The following is a 25,807-nucleotide window of genomic DNA, read 5'->3' on the forward strand; positions in this document are numbered from 1 at the left end:
AGTCAGCAAGACTCTGCAAGGGGGGGAAGCCAGTCAGCAAGACTCTGCAAGGGGGAGGAGCCAGTCAGCAAGACTCTGCAAGGGGGAGGAGCCAGTCAGCAAGACTCTGCAAGGGGGGGAAGCCAGTCGGGATGATGAAATCTCAACATGGCAACTGCTGGGGCTGAGGGAATGTGGCGTAAACAGAGCGTGTGAAACCAGCTAGAGGATACTGAGTGCATAGGTCCATCACGTCCCTCACCCCCTCCAGATGCTGTCTGCTCTGTCAAACCCAAGGCTACAGTGGGAGTCAGATGGCTGAGTGGTGAGGGAGTCGGGCTAGTAATCTGAAGGTTGCCAGTTAGATTCCCAGCCGTGCCAAATGACGCTGTGTCCTTGGGCAAGGCACTTCACCCTACTTGCCTCGGGGGAATTGTCCCTGTACTTACTGTAAGTCGCTCTGGATAAGAGCGTCTGCTAAATCACTAAATGTAAATGTACATGGTGTTGTTGTCAAGCTGTTTATTTGTTTGGCGGAGAATGAGCTGAATTATTTTTGTTGGGGATTGATTTCTCGTTGACTTAGGCTTTGTGTGTGTGTTTGTCTGTGTGAGGGAAAGCAGAGGGAGGCTATTATTTTCTGGGGTGTTTTTCTTTGTATTTAGTTTTATGCATTTGTGTAGTGGCCAACATTGTGGAATTAAAAAGTCTAAAATCGGCTGCATATTGAATACCCCCCCTCCTCCTCCAGGTATCATGGATATGGGAGCCGATGGAGGGAGAGAAAAGGGAGAACATAGCTGTCTACCACCCCATCTATGGGAAATCTTTCCCAGCCTCTCCATTCAGCGACCGTGTGGAGTTCTTGCCCGGGCCTCTGGAAAGCCCCTCCATCAAAGTCAACCAGCTCAAGATGGCTGACGCTGGCCGCTACACCTGCGAGTTCGCTACCTACCCCAGCGGCAATGAGCAAGGCACCACCACCCTGATCATGCTGTGTGAGTGTGCTCAGTCAGTCGTCAGCATTTCAGTCAGTCAGTCAGTCAGGACAGGTATGTGGGTCTAATTCTGCTCTCAGAGAGACCCGGAGGATCTATGTAATAAAGTGCTCAACATGCACAGTCACGAAACACATCAGGGCGCCACTCCTCCTCCCCACCCCTCCATCTCTATCCTCTTCTCCTTCCTCCTCTCCAACCCTCCATCTCTATCCTCTTCTCCTTCCTCCTCTCCACCCCTCCATCTGCTATCCTCTTCTCCTTCCTCCTCTCCACCCCTCCATCTCTATCCTCTTCTCCTTCCTCCCCCACTTCTCCTCTCCCTGTCTCTCTCCGTCCCCCTCACCTGTCCTCCTCCACACCTCTCCAGACCTGTCATGGTCTCCATTAACCATGCTGATCTCTGGAGGCCATGAGCCATGGTATGCACAGCAACACACTCATTTGCTTCCTCTCTGTCTATGTCTCTGTGTCTGTCTCTGTCTCTCTATCTCTCTCTCTCTCTCTCTCTCTCTCCCCATCTCTCTTTCTGTCCGTCCATCACTCTCTCTCTCTCTCTCTCTCTCTCTCTCTCTCTCTCTCTCTCTCTCTCTCTCTCTCTCTCTCTCTCTCTCTCTCTCTCTCTCTCTCTCTCTTTCTCTCTCTCTCTCTGTCTCTCTGTCTCTCTCTCTCTCTCTCTCTGTCTCTCAGCCAAGCCTAAGAACTCAGCGTCCCCGGTGACGGTGCAAGCCGGTACTAAACCGGTGGTGGTGGCCCAGTGCGCCGCGGTGGACGGTAAGCCAGCGGCGGACATCTCGTGGCAGACAGCGGTGCCTGGTAACCACAGCATCACGTCCAAGGAGGCGGCCGACGGCACGGTGACCGTGAGGAGCGAGTTCCGGATGGTTCCCACCGCCGCCGACCACGGCAAGGAGCTCACCTGCGTGGTGACGCAGCGCACGCAGGACGTGCCGCAGAGCTTCCCCATGAAGCTGTCTGTGGAGTGTAAGACAACCGCACACACACACACACACACACACACACAGATATACACACACACACACGTACACACCCTCACACACACTCAGATAAACACACACAACAGCCACATATACATGCACACACCAACAAACATGCACATCAACACACTCACACACACACACACACACACACACACACACACAACCAAACTAACTGTGCCATAATAACATGCCCCCCCAGACCCTCCCACTGCATCCATCCAGGGCTATGATGAGAACTGGTACAGAGGCCGCAGTGAAGCCACCCTCGTCTGTGAGACAAACTCCAACCCTCCGGCCTCTGTCACCTGGACATCGTGAGTATCCCTCTGTGCATACGCTAGGGGTGGGAATCTTTTGGTACCTCACGATTAGACTCGAATCGATTCTTGGGGTCACGAATCGATTTAAAAATCGATTCACAATATTTGTTTTCGATTTTTTAATCCCACATTTGTATTTTCATTTGAATTAAAATATAAATAAATAACATTACAAAAACACATTTTTATCAATGTGATGCGCCAGAAGACTGAATCGCAATTCAAATGTGAATCGATTTTCCCCCTCACCCCTATACACGCACAGCACACATACACTTGCACACAGAGACACACACTCCATAACCTTTTGTCTCGCTACCTCTCCAACACACGCATACACATGAACGCACACACGTACACACACACCCATTCATGTGGTTCACACACCCTGTCGCTTCCGTCCCCCCAGCCTGTCCGGGCCCATGCCCGACACGGTGCGGATCGAAGGGAACCGGTTAATTGTGCGGACGGTGGATGAGACAGTCAACACCACCTTTGTTTGCGAGGTGAAGAACCGGTTGGGCGTGGGCAAACACCAGTTAACCACTATTGTCATTGGTGAGTTACACACAGACACCAACATGCACACATGCGCACACACACACACACACACACACACTGGGATCAGGGCTCGACTCTCAGTCTGTCAGCTGTCTGCTATGCTGGGTGCTGCAATGTCAATCAGTCAATTAGTCTGTGCTAAAGTAACACAATGGGAGTAGAACTCTGTTGGTGTGAGCCAGGTTGCCGGGAGTTTTCCTTCCTTCCTTCCTTTCTTTCTTTCTTTCTTTCTTGCTTCCTTCCTTCCTTCCTTCCATCCTTTCTTTCTTGCTTGCTTGCTTCCTTCCTTCCTCCTTTCTTCCTCCTTTCTTCATATGTAACATCTTTAGCATTGCTCCGTGCCTCTTCTATTCCCCTTACTCTTGGTTTCTAATAAAAGTCTGCTTCGTCCGCATGCACTGTCAGCTGGTTTAGTGGTGTTCAGTCGTTTCTAGTGCTTTGCTTTCTAACAGGTGTGCTGGATGATAATGTTGGGAGAAAATATAATTTGGGGTAAGAGTGATCATCCCTGCTGGGGTTGGGGGATAATGCATGCAGTGGTACTTTCTCCTCCTCTGGTGTCGTGCTCCCTCACACTGATCCAGTCCTTCACTACTCGCTGGCCTGCTAAGGCCCCAACTCTGTCTACCTCACTTAGAGGAAGCGTGCTACTCTGTCTACTGCACTTAACAGGGAGTGTACTGTTCAGGGGACCTCACCTACCAGGAAGTGTACTGTTCAGGGGACCTCACTTAACACTAAGTGTTGTACTCTTGTGTCTACCTGTGGGGACTACAGCAGTGTTAGTGAGAGAGTGGAGGTGTGTAGAGGCGTTCCTCACGAGGTAGTGCAAACAAGGGTGATCTGAGGCATCACTACTTTTAGAATCCGTGGGAATCCTGACGAGAAATCTCACAGTGTCTTTTTAGAGAACAAAGGGTCTCTGTGGGCACACACACGCGCATGTACATGCACACACACACATACACACACAGTAGTACAGCCAGGAAATGCGTAGGAGGTGGAGAAGTGAGCATTTTTCTGCTGCTCTTGCCAACTGTCTTATCTGAGAAGGCTGGTACTGTATCCCCCCACCACACACACACACACACACACACACACACACACACACACACACACACACACACACACAATCATTCCTGAGACAGGCAGAAAGTGTCTTATTCAGACTAACCTTGTCCTTGACAGATTGGTAATGTGTAATGACACAGTAGTAGGAGATAGTAGATAGATTGTAGTTTGAGATGGTCCATGTAGGACTGTAGAACTATGAAGTACATTGTCACTTTACACAGGTTACTGTACATTATGACCTTGAATAAATGAAACAAGTACATGGAATTTTATTTTGAAGGAACCACTGTGGAGTTCTTTCTTTGCTGTGGTGGGAATAACACCTTTAGTTTTTGAGTGAGGACCACAACAGCGCAAGCACTCACCTGTTAATTCCACTTCTAAGCCTCTTAAAACCTCCTCTGTTCTAGTAAAGCACAGATGAAAGTGTTGGGTTGTTTATCTCTGTGTGTGTTTGTATGCATGCTTGTGTGTGTGTGTGTTAAGCACTTGGCTGTTTGTGATGGTAACGAGCATTGACAGAGTTGTGGAGTTCTAGAGTGAAATAGTGTTACTCTTCCGGTTGGAGAGGAGATGAGCGAGTAGTATGGGAGGGGAGGGCACGGTGCAAGTCTTTCTCTCCCTCTCCAGGGCTCTGAGGGCAGGGCCAGGTCGACATGCCAGCTGGAGCTGTACACAGAGGGAGTTGGGGGGTGGAGAGAGGGAGAGAGACAGGAAAGGAGAGAGAGGAGGAGAGAAAGAGAGAGAAATGTCCTCTGTAACTGTCTGCGATGAATCGGTGTGTTGTATTCAAAGGAGGGGCGGTGAGGTAGCGACCCTCCTTCCCTCCCTCCAGTTCCTCTCTTCCCAGTCCAGCTGGCCCCGGGGCTGTGCTCCATTGTCACTGCACTCTGGACCTGTACAGAGCACACTGGCCAATGGCACAGGCACTTCCTGGATCGCCGGGGGCCAGCCAGCCAACCAGATGCCCCCAGGGTGGCCCAGAAAGCTGACAGAGAATCAGATAAAATGTCTGTATCTAGCTGATTTAGGGGCTGAGTCGGACAGAGTTGTAGCAGGCTACAGCCTGTAGAATCAGATGGCTCTCTTGCCTGGTTACAGCCTTGAATGGAGCGAGGAGAAGAAGCAGTGTATTTTTGGTGAAGCCTCTCTGCAGAGACAATGGAGGCTCCACTTTACATGTACAGAATGATGCAAGGGTATGTGATGTTCCAGTCACGGTTCACCCTTCAGTCTGTGAGGTATCTCTATGTCATGGCCGGTTGAAACACCATGAAAGATCGATGCGCAATTGAATGCGAGTTGTGCGCTACCTGGCACAAAGCTTAGGAGTGTGTGCGTGTGTGTGTGTGCAGTAGAGTGTGTGCGTGTGTGTGCAGTAGAGTGTGTGCGTGTGTGTGTGCGCAGTAGAGTGTGTGCGCATTTTTTTTTTTCATTGGCTGAATGCGTAACTTTTTTACAGTAGAGCTAGGTTGTGAGAGTTTAGGTGCTGTGGCCTGGGCTTGCTAGTTTCTACTCACTTCATCCATAACCCCTGCCAAGTGTGGCTGAGCTGGATTCAGTTTGGAGGCCAGAACCTCCCTCTCCATCTACACATCTCTCTTTGCTCTGCCTGTTTGACATTCAAAGACCATTGGAATGACATGTCTACTAGGTGTGTGTGATCACCTATTCTTGTGTGGTGGACAGGACCATGATTACAACATTACATACAGACAGACAAAAAGACAAACGCTCTTCCTAATGGTTTTTCATTTCCTCAGTCTTGGAACTCCAAGTTTTCCATGCCTGGCAGGCATGTCCTGACTCGTATTAGTGTGTGTGTGTGTGTGTGTGCTGCTACAGATTTCTATCCTGGAGGTCATGAAGCCACTTTTCAATTAGCCAGTAGGGGTGTTAGGTTATCTGCAGGAGGGAGAATTGAGAAAGGGGGAGGGTGGGGAGGAGGTGGGAGATGCGGGGGGGGGGGGGGGGGGGAGTTAGAGGGCTGGAGAGAGCTTGTAAGCCCGCTGTAATCCTCCAGGACCTGAATTGTTTTAGCTTTCCCCTCCTTTCTCCTTCGTTCCCCCGATCCTCCCCTCTCCCCCGCCGTCGGGCCTCTCTCTCTCTGCTCTGCTCTGAAAGAATAAAGCTGATCCACAATCTCTTACGTCTCTGGAGTCAGGTGGGGAGTCAGGTGGCTGAGCGGTGAGGGAATCGGGCTAGTAATCCGAAGGTTGCCAGTTCGATTCCCGGTCATGCAAACTGACGTTGTGTCCTTGGGCAAGACACTTAACCCTACTTGCCTCAGGGGGAATGTCCCTGTACTTACTGTAAGTCGCTCTGGATAAGAGCGTCTGCTAAATGACTAAATGTAAATGTAATGTAAATGTCTCTCTGTCCCCACCTCCCTTCTTTCTCCCTTTCTTATCCTATCCCCCACTCGCTCATTTGTCTCCTTGCATATTCACCCTATTTCTGTCTGTCTCCATCCCTCCATTAATCCACCCCTCTCTTCTGTGGCCCCATTTTGTACTCCCCCCCACCACAAACTGGCCCAGTTACAGGAGAGGAGGAAAGAGAAATGGTAAAGAGGGAAAGAGAGAGACAGAATAGGCGAAAAAGAGCATGGAAAAAGAGGGAAGGAGGAGCCCCCTCTCCTCTCCTTTCTCCTCTATCGGTAGCCTACGTCTGGATCCAATCAGCTGGGCCGATGTGCTCCAGTTGACTTTCCCTGAGAAGCCAGTGCTGGCTGGCAGGCTAGCCCAGCGTGATGGCTCAGTAGCAGGAGAACACTCAGACAGGCCGAGACCCACACCGGCATACTGCACCAGCTTTAGACACTTCATTAACAAGGGCATACGTGGGTGAGCCCTCTGGTAAAAGGCGTGAGGTAGCTAACTAAACATCGACGTTTGGAGTTCTTACGGTACATAAGCGATATGTTTGCAGATAGCAGAGTATATGTCGGGTTAGAAATAACGTTTCCCTTTTGAAACGGATTGTAAAATCATTTGTCCCAGTCGTTCCGTGGGCGGATTTGTTTCGAGTTCATGACAGCACAGAGGTGCTTCTCATGACGGGGGCAGTAACTGGGGTTTTTTGGTGAACTGGCTTGCAGAGCTCCAGCTCTGAGGTTTACATTCTTGTGGTGTCGTGTCAGAGAGGGAGGCGGCCAAGCCTGGATCTGGTCTTCATCCTTCACACACACACATGCACGCATGCACAAACAAACCATGCATATACACACACACACACACACACACAGACACGCATGCACACACAAACACATACTGTACACAGGAATGCACACATGCATGCCCACATACTGTACACACAGGCACATCAACCCGCTCAAACACATGCAGATGCAAACAGAGTGTGTGTGTGTGTGTGTTGTGACTCAAAGCAGGGGTTGTCACCAGGGGATCCTTCACTTCTGTCGGGGGTCTGGCATTGAAGAGCTCAATTATTGAAGAAATAGGGAAGCAAAGCTCTGTATGTGTGTGCGTGTTTATTAGATTATCTAGGGTGGATGGATACGGAATTAGATGTAAAAGATAGCACTGAATGAAACACCAGGAAATGCTTTTCATGCATTTATTGTGTACGTGCGTGCGTGTGAGAATCTGTATATGCATTAGTTCAATCACATCTGCTTACTCTCAGAAAAATTCCAGTTACCACTTTGTATCTCAGGAAAAGAGGATGAAATAGACAAACAGCTGAGTAGCAGAGAGAGATCGAGAAAGAGAGAGAGAGGGTTTTCTTTCTTCTCTTCTGTGGTGTGTGAGTGGTAGTGTATTTTTCATCTGGTTTCCTGCATGACTGAATGGTGGGGGGAATTGAGAATGATTTCAGGAAATGTCGTTCCTGAGGGGAGACCTGAATGAGGCGTGATTGAGGATTGATATCGTCATGGTAACACAAGGTGGTCGCGTGATTGTGTGTGTGGGAGGGGAGGTGGGGGGGGAAAGAATGGTGAGGAGGTAACTGGCTGTAACAGCTATTTAGTTGATTCTATGGGCCTGCAGACACCAGCATGTTGGCAAAACCATTCCTCCTCACCCTCCTTCTCTCCTCATTCCTCCTCACCCTCCTTCTCTCCTTATTCCTCCTATGCCTCCTTCTCTCCTCATTGCTCCTCACCCTCCTTCTCTCCTCATTCCTCCTATCCCTCCTTCTCTCCTCATTGCTCCTCACCCTCCTTCTCTCCTCATTGCTCCTCACCCTCCTTCTCTCCTCATTCCTCCTCACCCTCCTTCTCTCCTCATTCCTCCTCGCCCTCCTTCTCTCCTCATTCCTCCTCACCCTCCTTCTCTCCTCATTCCTCCATCCCCGACCTCAGTGTCTCAATTCATCCCCTGTTCAAAATCTCACTCACCTAATTGTAACTGAGATGGTTGTTCATTTGCCTGTGTGTGTGCATGTTTGTGTGTGTGTGTGTGTGCTTGGCCTTGAATCTCTTCACATGACAGTGATCTAGGCAGTGATATAAGCCCCCTGTGTTCTGTCATTTTTATCACCCTATGGTGTTCATTTAGAGATGATCACTCTCCTCTCTCTTACCCTACCCCTCTCGCTCCATCCCTCCTTCCCTCGCTCCTTCCCCCTCCTCTCATCCCATGATGTGCACGACAATCCCTCCAGGTCCGCTGTCTCATCCATTTGGCCCTGTGTGTGTGTGTGTGTGTGGGCCCTGTGTGTGTCCAGATTGGAGTGGCTCAAGCAATGTGTATTGGATGTGTTCCTGGGTTACAGCAGGACAGCAGCTTAACTAACTGACCAATTTAGACCATGGGGTGAGGAGTGGGAAGGGGCTGGAGGGCTGGGAGGGGATGAGGGCGGTGTTGGTAGCTAGCGTTTGCTCAGTACGCAGACGACTGTGTGTTCTCCATGCATGACTACCATACTGTAGTTCTAACTAAAGTGGTATAGTCACACCTTACCTCACCTAGATCTATCTACCTCTCTCCTTATCTCTGTCCATTCATCTGCTCGCCCGTCTGTCCCTCTGTGTTTCACACCGTCTGGTCCCAGCCTAGACTTGGTCACATGGGCAGGAAACGTATTACTCTCCTATTTCTGTTTCAATCTCAACTGAAACAAGATTGGACAAAATGGCAAACTTGGCTCACACCAAACCTAGGAGTGTACAAGGGACCGTAGAGCTGGGCGCACAAAAGGGGGGGTTGGCGTCAAAAACTGGCAACCCAGCTGGGGGGAGGAGCCCTGACCCCATAAAAAAATAAAAAAATAAAAACGTTGACATCACTGACGTCACAGACTGATGACATCATCTCACTGCACCCTCAAGAACTACAACAGTACTGCTACCACTGCTGCTGTGGAGTGCCAACTAAAACCAAACGAGCACCCCCCATCCTCCCTCCTCCCATTTGTTGTCTCCCCCCCCCCACCCCCTCTGCAGAGCCCTCGGTGAACCCGTCCAGTGCAGGGGTGGTGGCTGGGGCCATCATTTCCAGCCTCCTTGCCCTCCTATTGGTCGGTGCTCTCATCGGCGTCCTCATCAATTGTAGCCGTCGGCAACGACGTGCTGGAGGAGGTTACCCTGGCAATGCGACTTGGCAGGCGGAGCCTACGGCAACAAGGCTCGTCTCTTTGGCTCCGGCAAGAATGGAGGGGCCGGGGCCTAACAACAACGGCCCATTTTTACATACCGGGAGAACCAGCTGGGGGCGCTAGGAGATAAGGCTAGCAACTACCGCACGACCGGTACCGGAACCGACCCCGCCCCATCGGCCCACAACATCCTTCTCAGCAGCGAGATGGACGAGGTGGAAAGGAGGAAGTTCAATCATTGCCTCGACGACAGCCTGGAGGAGGAGGAGGAACGCTACGACAGCTTTGGTGTCAACATGGCGACGGCCTATCATATCGGGCGGGGCGACGAGGAGATGGCCGTTTACCTAGACGACGACATGGAATCTCAGAGGACGGCTCTGTCATCTCCCGGACGGCCATCTATGTGTGGATCAGGCCACCAGGGAACGAGATGAGAGAGAGAGAGAGAGAGAGAGAGAGAGAGAGAGAGAGAGAGAGAGAGAGAGAGAGAGAGAGAGAGAGAGAGAGAGAGAGAGAGAGAGAGAGAGAGAGAGAGAGAGAGAGAGAGAGAGAGAGAGAGAGAGAGAGAGAGAGAGAGAGAGTGAGAGAGAGAGAGATAGAGAGATGAGAGAGGAGAGAGAGAGAGAGAGAGAGAGAGATGAGAGAGAGAGAGAGAGAGGAGAGAGAGAGAGAGAGAGAGAGAGAGAGAGAGAGAGAGAGAGAAGAGAGAGAGAGAGAGATGAGAGAGAGAGAGAGAGAGAAGAGAGAGAAGAGAGAGAGAGAGAGAGAGAGAGAACCCCGCAACACTGCCTTCTACCCTAAAGCTCCACTATAGCTCTGTCTGCTGCTGCATCTCCATCCATCCTGCACTACGCACAATTTCACCACCACTCATCACGCTTTTCTACGAACAAGAAAACGAGACAATAAAAAGATACGTTGTTCATCTTAAAACACTGACTGGTGATGGAGGGATGGATGTTGTACGTATCAATGCACTGAAGGTCTGCACTGATTTAGATGTTTGAGGCAAAAGTGATGAAAACACAGAAGAAGAAAGAAACGTACTGTCATGTCATTGTTGTACAGTGCTGCTCACCACCAGAAATGACCTCTGTGTTCCCGGCTGCTTCTCCGGCTGAGCAATGTGGTCGGACATGATGTTTGGTGGTGTGATGGTGTGGACATGTTTGACTCGTCATGGAGACTGAACATGGGGAAATCGTAGCCTTGGTTACTGCTTCAAGACTTACTGTTCTTCTCCTCCCGGGGTAGAGGGCGGGATGGAGACACATTTCGCGCATGCACACACACACACACACACACACACACACACAGACAGACACATAATCTTCAGATCTTTCTTCATCCTGACCAAGGAGTAGAGGGGGGTTCAGATACAAGTGGTCAAAGCTGTGTGTGTATCTCTACCTGTCTGTCTGTCTGTCTGTCTGTCTGTCTGTCTGTCTTGTCTATTCTCGGAGAGATGTTGTGTAACTGTGTTGTATCATCACAGATTCTTCAGCACCCCTCAAGGCGGAGGGGGTGGGTGGGGTGGGGTGGCAGTGCAAATCTACATTTACTGTCAATGAGTCATAAAATGTCAATGAGTGTGTCTCCCACTCCATTTCACAAATGCAGCACAATCAATCTCGCCACTCTGTTCCATCAGATTTCTGTATTTAGTTTCAGTATCATACTGTGTGATGGGACGGGTGATATTTAGATTGGGAAGGTGGGGTAGGCCAAACAAACTCCTTTATCCACAGGGCCAACTAGCCAGCCAGACAGTCAGCCAGGTTGACAGTCAACCAGGTAGACAGTCAGGGGAATACCCCCTATCCACATGCTGAGTGACTGGCTCCTGTAACAAAGCCTGACATCTGCCCGGCGACAGGCGACACCTAGTTGCCTGCTAGACAGACACTGGGTGTTTTGTCAGTCCCGCTAATTAATGCAGGAAAGTCTATAGCACCTCTATTCGGTCCCTGATTACCAGCTACAGTAGCTATTTGATCAATCAAGCACCACACGATAGCTCTCTTTCTAATGGAAATACATGTATTTTAAGCTCCCAAAACCCAGAGAACTGGCAGGATATTAGATATTTTCGTATTCCCCCTCTACCCTTTATTAAATTATAAATTTTTTTGCTCAATACAAGCCATTCTGGATGTAATGTTTAATTCAGAAACTGGCATGAGAGTGTGACATATTATTCTGGGGAGGGTGGCAGGGGAGGATGCAGGTACTGGATTATGCTCATATTGAACTCTCCTGATGAAACCAGCTAAGCCTCAGAATTAGACACGAGCTACACCACACACGCACCCATCCACGCACACACACACACACACACACACACACACACACACACACACACACACACACACACGGAGGAACGCAACCTGGAACCCTAACAAAGTAGGAGCTCCAGATAAGGCTTGTTGGGTGTTAGTGTAGAACATGCGCCTGCCTGGTGCATTTCACCAGAAAAGGCTGATAGCCACCTAGTTGGCTACGCTAATCCGTCTGGAGACCCAGTATTTTTAGCTGTGATATGAACACATCGTTACCCTATTAAAAGCACATTTAATATGCCTTCTAAGTATGTGTATGGGCGTGGTTAATTTGCGCATGTGTCTGCGTGAGGGTCATTTGTATGCATCTTTGGTAATGTTTGTGTGTTTGGTAACGTGTGTGTGTGTGCGTGTGTGTAAGGGTTATCTTGGTACATGTGTTAGGGAACCATTAGGGCTAAGCCTGCCTGCATATGAGTTTTAGATTCTAGGAGACTGCAGACTTGACACGCTGCCAGACATGGAAAGAGGCCTGATTCACCCCACAGTGTATTCTGCTTCCGGATTAGCAATGTTCACTTTAGAGAATCGTCCGTGTGTATGTGAGTGCTAGAGTGTGTGTTTGTACTTGCCACTTTCACAGACCAGATTTAGGTTGCTCAGATTTGTGTGTGTGTGTGGGTGTGTGTGCGTGTGTGTGTGTGCGTGTGTGTGTGTGCGTGTGTGTGTGTGTGTGTGTGTGTGTGTGTGGGTGTGCAGGCAGCCCACCCCATGCTGATTCCCAGTGCATTAGGCTAACATTATGCTGAAGTTACTTATCATAATGTCCTCCATATGCATGTCTAAGGCCTATCATTACAGGATATGTGACTCACTCATCACTCATCACTTTCCCAGACCCAGGACACAGAGAACAAGGTGCACACATACAAACACACATACATACACACACACACACAGACACACACACACCCAGACACACAGCTGAATTTCAAATACCGTTGACAATACGGTAAGCCTCATTCAGACTTTGGAATTCTCGAGTTTTACGATCTGGGAATCCCATAATCTTAGAATGTGTTCTGTTCCACATTCCACGGGTTCTGTCTGCAAATAGAATCTTGCAAAATGTGGACATGGAATGTGGAGCACAGCCTGTGTTTTTAAGCCCCTCTCAGAATACAGTATAGTCTGAAGGATACAATAATATCACAACGCCATCATTTGTGTTGGACGTCCAGGCTGTCAGTGTAAATAACCTGGCCCCTCAACTGGTCTGTCTTGTTGGTTGATATCAAAATCTAATCACTTGAACACTTAATTGCATTATCACAGTTGTGTTCCATATGATGTTTGTGAGACCGGGTATTGTTTAATACTTTTATTACTGAGTGATGAAAGTGATGTTCTAACGTGAGGTGTTGGTTGTGTGTAAACTGGGATTTACAGTAGGCTGTCTATGTAAGATAATTATGAAAGTGTGTATTTATCTACAAGAGTCCCTGTGAAAGATAAGATGTTATTTATAACTGATGTAAATAGCAGTGAAATGGTCAATTAACAGACACATAAAAAGAAGACAAGTTTCTTTCTGGGGCGGCTGTGGCTCAGGGGGTAGAGAGGGTTGTCTGTTAATCGCAAGGTTGGCGGTTCGATCCCCGACTCCTCCTAGGTCATGTGCCGAAGTATCCTTGAGCAAGACTCTGAACCCCAAGTTGCTCCCGATTGGCAGGCCGGCGCCTTGCATGGTAGCTCGCTGCCGTCGGTATGTGTGAGTGAGAGTATGAATGGGTGAATGAGAGACAAACATTGTAAAGCGCTTTGAGTGCCGTTAAGGTAGAAAAGCGCTTCTCTTGCCACCTCTCCATCTCTCCCTCTTTTTCACTCCTTACATCTCTCCTCGCCCTCCTCACTTTCTCCATCTCTCCCTTTCTCTCTTTCCCTCTCTCGTTCCCTCCCTCCCCCTGCTCTCCATCTGTTATTAAGATGAAAGAGCGAGTGAGCCGGACTCTGCAGGGCTTTAAAAGCCCTGTGATCCCTCCTCCAGCAGACACGGAGCACATTTGATGTTATGTTATTGAGGGTGATGGTGCTGGGTGCTGGGTGATGGTGCTGCTTGTTAGGACCATGTCAGAATAATACAGTGCAATTTTTCTGCCACACATTTCCCAGCCACGGCCCATGGACGTTTATTTTTAAAAACCCTAAATGGGTCACGTCATCTCCGTAAATTCTTGTCCGGCTTCAAAAATCTAAAGACAACCAAACAAAGCCTTAAATGTCCTCCTCCCGCTCCTCATGTTTCTCCTGGTTGTACATAGTATAAATAAATCATCGTGCAGCATCGCTAATGTATGTGGACACGTGCAGGCTCTGCGTTCTCTGCCTGCCAAGGGCAGCTTGCTGAATGAAAACGCATTGGTGGCTATTGTTCTTTCTTGTTTCGCTTTTTTTTGTTTTTTTTTACAATGTTGACAAAAATGTACCCTACAATGATATTACAATGGTTCTTGTCAGAGCCGGGCCAGCTGACACTGTTCCGCTCTCTGTCACTGTCATTTTACCGCGGGTTTAAATATGCTGTGGCTCACCGTTGCCGTGGTGTTTTCGTTTGAAATCTGTCGCCTGGGCTTCTTTCTGTCACATTATTTTTGTATTCTGGTGTTCATATTAAAGTGTGATGGGTTTATAAATATGACCAGCCTCATCGAAGATTTTCTGTGTCTCAAGGGAATATTTTTTTCAACTGCGATTTTAACGATGTTTCTCTTTTAACTACACATTCATACATCTGAATATTTATTACAGTAAATATCTATTTTTGAATTAGTTAGTAATCCATATATAGACCCACTGCAGTATCTTTATCTACATTAGATGTCTGACATGTCAACTATATAGAAACCTTTTGGGTCCAGCTGGGTCTCAATTACTTAGTTTTACTGTATAAAATACACTGAACCCAGAGCATGGTTTCTCCCTGTACTGCTCAGTTGGTAGCACAGTGCATAAAGTCCATTGATTCAGATGTTTAATTTCCATGGGTGCCCCGCAAACATCCCTGAAAAATATATCATATACCCGCTCTAGTTTTTTGAGCATGTGCTGTTAGACTGTGTAGAGCTAAGTAGGTAGACACAGTGCCGTGCCACACATACATAGCTAGACTATCAGTATGTGAAACAGAGCTGGAGAGAGAGTGTTTTACTGTGTAGAGTCCTCTCTCGTCCCACTCCTGTCGCCTTGACTACGCCTCAGTGCTGCACTTTGTCATCCTCACTCTCAACTGTGGGTTTGATTGCTCATGACTGCGAGTCCCGGACGTATCGCCGGCGGGTTGAGTTTGGCGAGAAAGAACAGACAGTCTACCAGGTGGGGAGAAAGGGAGAGAGAGCAAGAATGAAAGAGTGATAGAACGAGAATGAGAGAATGAGAGAATCAAGGAGGAAGAGAGTGAGAGGAAAGGAAGACAAAGAGAAAGATGTAAAGATTGAAGAGCCCAAGACCAGGAATCCTGAAAGATTCAGTTGACATAAAGGAGAAATCAGCTGTTTGTAGATGAGGGATAATCACATCCTGCTCTCGTTGTTCCCCAAGCACGAAACAGACCCCACTCACCAACAGAACAATGGATCTGAGAGACCAAACACATTCGTTTTCCCTGTGTTTAGAGAGATGAGAGGGTGAGAGATGAAAGGGTGAGAGATAGAAAACTACAGTACAGAAGACAGGCAGTATGTGGGATTTGAACCACCCCACTAGGCACATGGGATTCAACCCCATCTGTATCTCACAAAGACAGGCAAGACACCAAACCACCCCTTCTCCATGTATTTACAACACAGAACAATCAGCCTGGCAACTGAAGCGTTCTGCTTCACCAGACTACCCACCACCTTCCGTACGCACGTGCCTCCCTGTGTGACAGGTAGAGCGTATCTAGGTCGAGCCATCGGAAGGTGAAGAATTGTGACAGGTTTAGACAATTTGTGTAGTCTTACCTCAGCCCATCACAGCGGAGCGATGGCAATTTGTTGTGTCTGCGCGTGAGGCCTGGACCCATCTGGCGCCTAACGACTTCACCGCCTCTCACGGATGCTGTTTCCTGTGCTTTTGCGTCGCGGAAGAGTCACAGAAATTATTTGTTGTTATCTAGGCTTTTTTGATTGTTTTTTACATTCAGAGGTCAGCTGGCTGAGTGGCATTTGACAAGTCAGAAGACCTATTCAGTATGTAATTCTTGTGATTGAATATATACGGTTTCCTTGTTGAAGAAACCACACAACACACTACCAAAGTCAAATGCAGAGTGTTAATAATTTGAACCATAACTGCAGGCTTCCCATTAGTAATATTTCTTTGTTCTATTCTTTGTGTAATGCCAGTGTTTATAAAGCCCATCTCCAGCAAGCTAAAATGTTTGTTTTTTTGCTGACCTGTAAATGTTGTTTAAACATGGACTCAGTTTCAACTGTATTTAGCCAATCTAGCTCACCTCCATAGAAACCAAACCCTGAGGCTGTCTGCAGGACCTGATAGCCCTGTGTGTGTGTGTGTGTGTGTGTGTGTGTGTGTGGTGTGCGTGTGTGTGTGTGTGCTTATCTGCCTTACTGCCCTCCCCACTATTGACAGGCCCCTAATGGCCATGTCTCTCTTGGTTTAATGGACAGGCAGTAGTGTGGATGCCTACAGGGGTCCTCCACTACGGATGTGTGTCAAGCCCTTGGGCCTCCTTTTCTCCTCTCCTCTTCACTCCTCTTCTCTCCTGTCCATCACCTCCTCTCCACTACTCCTTCGTGTCCTCTCCTCCTGCTCTCCTCTCCTGTCTACCATCCCCTCTCCTCCTCCTCGTCCTCTCTTTCTGCTCTCCTCAGTCTGAATGGATTGACACAGATGGATGGTCAAAGGCCTAGGGCAGCTTGGGCACTCTCCTGGTTGTCCTCAGACTGACTGGCAAGCTGGGGGTGATGGAGGTTAGGAGGGGAAGGGAGAGAACACGAGGGAGGGACGGAAGGGGAAAGGGATTTCCTGGCTTCTCTCCAGTGTCTGGATTGAGACAAAGACTGGGACGAGTAACATACCTTACATCCTTTGTCTCTTTCCCTGCCTCTGCCTCTACCCATGCTTCTGCCTCTATACCTGCTTCTGCTGCCATACCTGGTTCAGCAGCTATCCCTCCTTCTATCCCTCCTTCTACATTTACGTTTATGCATTTAGCAGATGCTTTTATCCAAAGCGACTTCCAAGAGAGAGCTTTACAAAAGAGCATAGGTCACTCACTGATCATAACAACGAGATAGCCCCAAACAAACGTTCTGAATCCTCTGGAGAGGGCGGGTTGCGCATGCTGGGAGACCGGCGAGCAGCGAGTTGCAGTAGTCCAACTTTGAGAGGACAAGTGCTTGGACTAGCAGCTGGGTGGAATGCTCAGACAGGTATCACCTGATCTTCCGGATGTTGTAGAGGGTGAATCTACACGACCGGGAGACCGCAGCAATGTGGGCCGTGAGGGAGAGCTCGTCCTCCATGGTCACCCCGAGGTTCCTGGCAGAGGATGAAGGGGTCACCGTCGCCGATCCCAGGGTGATTGAGAGATCGTGGGAGATGGACGGTTTGGCCGGGATGATGAGGAGTTCTGTTTTGGCAAGGTTCAGCTGGAGGTGGTGCTCAGTCATCCAGGCGGAGATGTACTATATGAGGCAGGCCTCGATCCTAGCTGAGATCCCCGGATCAATCTGGGGGAACGACAGGTACAGCTGCGTGTCGTCAGCATAGCAGTGGTAGGAGAAGCCATGGGAGGTGATGATTGGTCCAAGCGAGGTGGTGTAGAGGGAGAAGAGGAGGGGTCCAAGGACGGAGCTCTGTGGGACACAAGTGGAGAGCTGGCGGGAGGGCAGTTTCTGTGGAGTGGCCAGTCTTGAAGCCCGATTGGTTGGGGTCAAGCAGGTTGTTCTGAGAGAGGAAGTTTCCTTCTATCCCTCCTTCTAGCCCTGCTTCTATCCCTCCTTCTATCACTCCTTCTAGCCCTGCTTCTATCCCTCCTTCTATCCCTGCTTCTATCCCTCCTTCTATCCCTGCTTCTATCCCTGCCTCCATTTCCGCCTCTGCTCAAGTCACACTTAATGCGTCGCAGAACCTTTGAAACAGTTCAAGTCTTAAACTTTAATGTGGCAATTCTTTTTTTTCTTCATTACTGTGATCCTGTCTTTCCTTTCTCACAAAGGTGAGGTGTGAAGGTGTGACCACAGGGTGGAGATATTTACAGTAAAGATGTGTGGAGATGTATTTCTTTACCAGACAGCTTCTCTTGTCTACCTCGTTAGCTTCCTCCTGGGCTCAGAAACACATGACTCCGCAGAGCAGCAGTGTTCCAGAGGTTTCTCTCCTCCTCTTGATAATTATACAAGCAGTTCTTATTTCTGCTGATGGTCCTCCCATGGCTTCAGCCTCAGCCATGTGTTATGTGTCCTACAGTGAATGTCTCTGTCCCGAGGTTATATCATTCTTTCTTTTATATTGTTATTTCCCATTGTAACGCAGGATCCCGTGTCTGTCTTTGAACAGCTATTAGCTCTCATCATTTATTCAGCGAGCTATTTCTGTTATCTCTCCACATGCACGTACACTCACACTCACGCACACTTGACGCATACGCCCAAACCTACTGGCGTGTGTGCATTTAGACACAGTAAGTTGTTAAGGAGAGATAAGGAGAGTTAACATAATTCTGAGAGTGTGTGTATGTGTGAGGAAGGGGTAATTTGGGGTACTAAGAATAGATGTGCAAGACGTAATTGATTTTGATGCAATGTGGAGGGTGTGTGTGTGTTTATGTGTGCATGTCTGTGTGTGTGTGTGTTTGTGTGTGTGTGTATCTGTGTGTTTGTGCGTCTGGCTCCAGGCGTCCAGAGCAACGCACAGTGTAGTAATCCATCAGTTCCCAACACACTGCTCCCACTCTGGGCTCTCTGCTTCTGGAACATACTGCCTAGCCAGGAGACAGAGAGATAGGAAGAAAAAAGATTGAACGTGACGCATGTCTGCGTGCTGGGATGGATTGAGAGAATTCTCTTTATGCTGCTCATCATCTTAGCAGAGAGAATCAAAAAAGAACACGAATGGGATCTGTAGAAGAAGTTTGTGTGTGTGTTTGTGCTGTGTGTGAGAGAGGGAGAAAGAGAGATTGGACATCTTTGTGTGTGTGTGTGTTTGTGCTGTGTGTGAGAGAGAAAGAGAGATTGGACATCTTTGTGTGTGTGTGTGTGAACGTGGGTGTTTTTACTGTAATCTACAGTAGGTGGGTATGCTAAAAAGCTGAAAAGCCTTTGTATTGTACTGCATTGAAATCGATATGATCTTCTGGGGATGTCTAAAGCTTTATCCTGCCCACAACCTCACCATCTCTACTTCTGCTTGAGAGAAGAGATGGGAAAGAAAGAAGAGAGGGAAACAGGAAGAGTGGAAAGGGAGGGTGAGACGCGGTATAAAGAGATGGAGAGAGATATAGATTAATCTCTCCATTTCACGGCGGTGGAGAGCCAGCCTCCTCTTCTCCTCTACTCATCCCTCTCACATGTCTGTCTCATCTCGCTCTCCGGCAGTCTGTTCACCTGCCGTTCTCCCCTCCCGCTCCTCACGCCCACCATCCCCCCCTCTCGTCTGTCCTCGCCATCCATAAGCTCGACCATTCACTCTCTTGCTCTTGCCACAAGTTGGCTTCCTTTTCATTCCATCTCCATCACTTCCTCCCCCGTCTTTCTCCTTTTGGAGAGTTTGCGACAGAGGCTTCTCCATGTCTCCATCCCTCATACCCTGGTCTGACCCGCTTTCCCCTTAATCTCCCGCTGTCCTTCCACCTCTCTCCCTCCCTCCCTCCTTCCCCACTCCTTTCATCTCCCTAGCACATTGACGGACTGATAGATCATGTCTTGTTGCCAGGAAGGTATGCAGGGGAACTCTTCACCAGACCTATCACTTTAATTTCTCCTCTCATCCCAGCATATCAGACGTGTTCCTGCTATAACGGAGGGTTCGTATCCTGATACACACCTCCACTAATCCCTCGCTCCATCTGTCTTTAGCATTTCGTCAAATACAGACACACACACACACACAGATGCTGAGCGCACACACATACTGCACACACATATTCTCCCTCTTTCAGAGTCTTAGTTGTCAGTGGGTTGATTTTGTTTCTGTTCATGCCTCCCTCAATGATATACACACACGCACACACACACAGACTCCTGTCCCTTTTAGCGTACATCAGTTAGCTAACAGAGTTTAGCTAATCCAATACAGACTACACGGTTCAGCTTCCTACCCTTCTCAGGGGTCTTCTCCTTCTCAGCACACGTGGCCACATCATCCCTCTCTTCACCTTCACACTCATCATCCCTCTCTTCACCTCCCTACACATCATCCCTCTCTTCACCTCCACACTCATCATCCCTCTCTTCACCTCCCTACACATCATCCCTCTCTTCACCTCCCTACACATCATCCCTCTCTTCACCTTCACACTCATCATCCCTCTCTTCACCTCCCTACACATCATCCCTCTCTTCACCTCCACACTCATCATCCCTCTCTTCACCTCCCTACACATCATCCCTCTCTTCACCTCCCTACACATCATCCCTCTCTTCACCTCCACACTCATCATCCCTCTCTTCACCTCCACACTCATCATCCCTCTCTTCACCTCCACACTCATCATCCCTCTCTTCACCTCCACACTCATCATCCCTCTCTTCACCTCCCTACTCATCATCCCTCTCTTCACCTCCCTACTCATCATCCCTCTCTTCACCTCCACACTCATCATCCCTCGCTTCACCTCCACACTCATCATCCCTCTCTTCACCTCCCTACACATCATCCCTCTCTTCACCTCCCTACTCATCATCCCTCTCTTCACCTCCCTACACATCATCCCTCTCTTCACCTCCCTACTCATCATCCCTCTCTTCACCTCCACACTCATCATCCCTCTCTTCACCTCCCTACACATCATCCCTCTCTTCACCTCCCTACTCATCATCCCTCTCTTCACCTCCACACTCATCATCCCTCTCTTCACCTCCACACTCATCATCCCTCTCTTCACCTCCACACTCATCATCCCTCTCTTCACCTCCCTACTCATCATCCCTCTCTTCACCTCCCTACTCATCATCCCTCTCTTCACCTCCACACTCATCATCCCTCTCTTCACCTCCACACTCATCATCCCTCTCTTCACCTCCTTACTCATCATCCCTCTCTTCACCTCCACACTCATCATCCCTCTCTTCACCTCCACACTCATCATCCCTCTCTTCACCTCCCTACTCATCATCCCTCTCTTCACCTCCACACTCATCATCCCTCTCTTCACCTCCACACTCATCATCCCTCTCTTCACCTCCACACTCATCATCCCTCACCTCCGTCCACCACAATGACCACCTGGCCTGAACGCCTGTCTGTCTTTGTTAACATGATGACTGGACACACGAGGCGACAAGGAACAGGAGGAGGGAGAGAAGGAGAGAGGGATGGAGGAGGAAGGAAAGGAATAGGGCAGGAGAGAGCGAGAGAGCGGGAGAGAGAGAGACAGAGAGAGAGAGAGAGAGAGAGAGAGAGAGAGAGAGAGAGAGAGAGAGAGAGAGAGAGAGAGAGAGAGAGAGAGAGAGAGAGAGAGAGAGAGAGAGAGAGAGAGAGAGAGAGAGAGAGAGAGAGAGAGAGAGAGAGAGAGAGAGAGAGAGAGAGAGAGAGAGAGAGAGAGGCACTTCTCTCCCGCTTGGCTGTGATTCCAGGTGAAAGCCAGAGTGGGCATGGAGCCTGCTAGCAGGAGCATTGCCTGCTGGGTAAAATGTGTCCATGCAGGTGTAGAGGTGGGGGGTTGGGGGGTGAAGAGGTGGCATGGGGGGAGAGGGAAGTGGAGAGAGTCCATTAGCAGACCTGAGGTTTCCTGTAGCTGATCTCACTGTCTCTAGCCTGGGGACTGTCCATCTCTCTGACCTAATTTAAGAGTGTGTGTGTGTGTTTGCGAGTGTGTTTGTGTCAGTTATACAGAGAAAAGAGAAATTCAGGGGTAAAAAAGGAGAAATAGAAAGTGAGAGAGAAAGTGAAAGAGTCATGTGCATTCTCTATTATATCTATAGGTAGTCTAAACTACTAAACAATGCATACACTGTCTACTATACATATCCAGATTTTCTGTTCCAGAACTGAGCGAAAATCGGTTCCTATGATGAACTGCTCTACCTTGACTTCAGAGGAACATTCTCCAGTAACAAGGTTGATAGTCTGATTAGTATTCTATGTCAGTGTCCGCAGTGTTACTAGACACATATTAACCCACGGTCACCTTTGTGACCTACCATGATGCCTAAAGGACCACCACAAAACAGCCTTGTGTCTCCCCAGGGATTGTGTGTCCTCAACGGTGTTTGTGTGTTCCAAATAATGCATGGTCCTATACTGGACTTACACTATTGACCTTGACTATTGACTATTGCACGCTCGTGTGTGGCAGAGTGTTTGTGTGTTTCTTGGAGTGTGCATGTGGCAGTACGTATGTCTGTCTCCATCCTATCCCTTTCCAGATACTCCCTCAGGCCATTGGCCTTCAACTGAGCCGTGCACAGTCACTGTCACTGAGATTATCACTGTGCTAGCCTCGCCTATTCATGTCAGTGTGTGCGTGCGTGTGTGTGTGTGTGTGTGTGTGAGAGAGCCTGGTAGTGGTGTTTGTTGCAATGTGTGAGTGTATGTGTGATTTCTTATGTGCGTGTGTGTGTGTGAGTGTGCTTGGTGCCCAGCAGTGCACCATTGTCAGTCTTTGTGTGAGTGTGTTTGTGTGTGTGTGTACGTGTATCCATTTGGACTCCCAGTGTTCGCTGAGTGAGCATACTGCATTTTCAAAATGCCGTATATAATTATAGATTTTGGGATTTGCCAAGATTGATTCAATCTCGCTCCCTTTCACTTGTTTTTCCTCTCTCTCCCCTTTGTCACTGCTTTCTCTCTCCCCCTTCCTCGCGCTCTCCCTCTCTCCATCCTGCTCTCTTTTTCCCTTCCTTTCTCAGCATGAATAATACAGATCCATCCACAGCTTGCTACGAAATAAGGAAAAGCCTGAGCGTGTATCTTATCAGCCTGTTTTCTCTTGGGGTGAATTGAGAATCTGGTGTGGCAGTTGATTGCTGGGAAAGTATGTGTGTGTCAGGTGCAAACCCCCATCGCCTTTTTGCATGGGTGTGTCGGTGCGTGTGTTGTGTCTTTTCCAGTGGAGTGGTTAAACAAGTGAATTGACTATGTATGTTATGCATGGTTTACAGTATGTTAAGAGGACGTGTGTGTGTGGGCCTCTCATGCCTTGCATTGGAAAGCTTGTGTGTGCTCAGTGAAGTGTGTTCTGTGGTGTGTGTTAGTGTGTCTAAGCATGATGAGTGTGTATGTTTGTGTGTGTGTGTGAGAGAGAGAAAAAAAAGAGAGACGGGGGGTAGACAACGTCCCCAAGTGTGACTGGAACAGTTGTCTCCACAAATCGTCCGTGTGAAGAGAAAGACCAAGTGCTTCTACTTGACACGCACACGCATGCACGCACACACACACACGCGTACTGTGCACACAAAGACACTCTCACATGCACTTGGATGCTTGTTCTCACATGCGTGCTTTCTTTCACATGTACATCCTCACACATGTACAGACACAAGCAGATGGTAAAGAGAGATAGAGCAGAGCAAGAACCAAACGAGAGGTGCAGGAATGTGTCTGAGGTGAAAACAGTAATCTAGTTAGGCAGCTGAGAGGACCAGATGGAGGAGAGGATGGAGGGATGGAGGAGAGGGTGACAAAGTGAGAGAGAGAGAGAGAGAGAGAGAGAGAGAGAGTGATTTGTTGCCATGGAAGCACTGTCAATATGTTAGGGAAGCATAAAGACAAAGTAAGAGAGGGAAAGAGAGGGAGAGAGAGAGAGAGGGTCAGGGCAAGCACACTTGGTGTGTCTGCGAGCGTGGCATGTGGGCCGGTGGGCAGCGATCACACTCCCCGTTGGTGAGTTCTCACCCCCTCCCCCGTTGTCCATCCTTCTCCCTCCCTCCATCCCTCCCTCCCTCTGTTTAGAGCTGTGGAACAAGCTGCCTCCCAGGAGGCCGCCTACCCTCTGCCTAAGCTCTGAGGAGGAGGGGGGGGGGGGTCTTGTGTGTGTGTGTGTGTGCATGTACCCACAATGCCATACATCTGTGGTGACAAAGTGCCTCTAATCTACCCTTAGCAACACTGCATCTGTGCGTGTCTTCCATACACCTCCCCCCACACCCCCACCTCACAGAAACCCTATCTAGAGTAGCCACCTACACAGCTGAGGCCTTGAACCTTCAACCGTCCCCACGCAGCATCAGACAAAGGAGCAAGGGTGAAAGCCCCCCTCCCTCCCCCCCCCACACACACACACAGGTCCTCTGACCAGGCTGAACGCTACTGTTGCTTGTTTGTCGGTGGTGCTACAGTATCCAGCAATCTCTTGCCTCCCTCTTTCTGTTTCTCTCTTCCTCCCGTGTCTTGTTTTGTAGCTTCAGTGAATTCTCTAACCTTCCCCTGGGACCTGATCATAAGTTTCAATCAAGCTGAGAGTTCCACTGTTCAGAGCTCAGCCTTGGTGGGCTTTGTCAGCGAGGACCACGTCACACAGTGCCGGCATCGACCGGCAGCGCGGGGGCGGAGGTTGCGTTAGGCCTTTCATCTATTTTCTTTCCTCTTTCTCTGCTTACGCTGTGTTTCCATGCTTTCTGAGCGGCTTTGTGTGGCTGACATTAGGAGTGACGGGATGAATAAGACCTTCCCATCCGACTGCTGTTTCCTCTTCTCCCGTGTGTTTCTGCGACGGAGCCGTCCTCCGCGGTCAGCGACCAAGCCGCAGCTGGGGCCGCTCACGCTGATTGTTGACAGGTTCCCCCCCCCCAAACATGCCGACGCTCGCCATCTGCCCCGCCAACACCGGGTCTATCAGCCGTTTGATCACAAGGGTCACCTGTTCCAAGGACATCACAAAGGGTGGAGCTGGTTGTGGTGTGTGTGTCGGGGGGTGGGGGGTTACTACTAGTCTGCTAATAAAACACCTGGGGTGCGTTTGATTTGGTTTACCCAGCGCCAGTGAGAACCGGGGGATGTTTCGATGGCAGTAGATGCTAGATGTTGGGTGAAATGGAGCCAGTGCTGTATTGATTGAGTGTTGCAGTGCTCTCTGAGGGAGGGTAGCATGACACACCTTGTGCTACCTCACTGCATGCCCCACGGCTGTGGGTATGTGTGTGTGTCTCTTTGTGTTTGTGTGTGTAACAGAGAGTCGGAGAGAGTCGGCGTGTGTGTGTATGTGAGGGGGAGCTTGTCGCCTCCTGTTAGCTCACTGAGTGCTTCCTGGTACCCACAGGTAACTGGCTTTGACATGCCTTAAACACGGATTGTGGAATGTAGCCCCCCTCCCCCCCCCCCCCCCCCCCCCACACACACACACACACACACACACACACACACACACACACACACACACACACACACACACACACACATACACACCTGCCAACGTGTTACAGGGTTGTTGTTCCCTCTAGTTCTGAAATGGTCTAATAAACAGTGTACTCAGAACCGTATAAGCAGCAGAGTATTGTAGTTCTGGTAAACAGGAACTGGCAGATTAAACAGGTTTCATCCCCAGGATATGACAGGTAAACCAGCACCTACACACACCTGCTCAGTTTACACAAAAACAAACACACACACACACACACTCTACATTCTACACAGACGCATACAGTACACAACCCAAATCATGCAAACAATAACACACACAGACACACACAGTGTCACAGCAAGGTGACAAAGGGCAACCCAATTGAGGACCACCCTTTTCTTTTTTACAATACTGATGTAGTGGACTGGTATACTATCAGTATCTGAATCCATTGCTGACAGATAGAGTTTGGTAGTTTTGTTGATTCAGGAGTGTGAAACAATGCATAGAGAAACAGAGATGGTTA

At 49.1% G+C, this 25,807-nt stretch overlaps 1 protein-coding gene and 1 long non-coding RNA gene across 3 annotated transcripts in view; both read left to right on the forward strand.

The window, feature by feature from the left end:
* The first annotated feature begins 702 nt into the window (after window positions 1-702).
* Window positions 703-25,807, forward strand: part of pvrl2l (PVR cell adhesion molecule related 2 like) — a 36,816-nt gene continuing 11,711 nt past the window's right edge. Inside the window, exons 1-5 of one of the 2 annotated variants that reach the window (XM_062486589.1) lie at window positions 703-977; window positions 1,668-1,961; window positions 2,178-2,292; window positions 2,708-2,856; window positions 9,344-9,944. In XM_062486589.1, the coding sequence (XP_062342573.1) occupies window positions 752-977; window positions 1,668-1,961; window positions 2,178-2,292; window positions 2,708-2,856; window positions 9,344-9,618 (1,059 nt within the window). In that variant the 5' untranslated portion in view covers window positions 703-751 and the 3' untranslated portion in view covers window positions 9,619-9,944. Of the gene's footprint in view, window positions 978-1,667; window positions 1,962-2,177; window positions 2,293-2,707; window positions 2,857-9,343; window positions 9,945-25,807 lie in introns of those variants that run through there. The other variant, XM_062486588.1, reaches the window with a different exon arrangement.
* On the forward strand, window positions 11,093-14,475 carry LOC134006900 (uncharacterized). Its single transcript, XR_009927982.1, has 2 exons — window positions 11,093-12,464; window positions 12,537-14,475. It is a non-coding gene; the product is annotated as an uncharacterized LOC134006900 (long non-coding RNA).

This window comes from Osmerus eperlanus, chromosome 20, assembly GCF_963692335.1.
Source record: "Osmerus eperlanus chromosome 20, fOsmEpe2.1, whole genome shotgun sequence".
NCBI lineage: Eukaryota > Metazoa > Chordata > Actinopteri > Osmeriformes > Osmeridae > Osmerus > Osmerus eperlanus.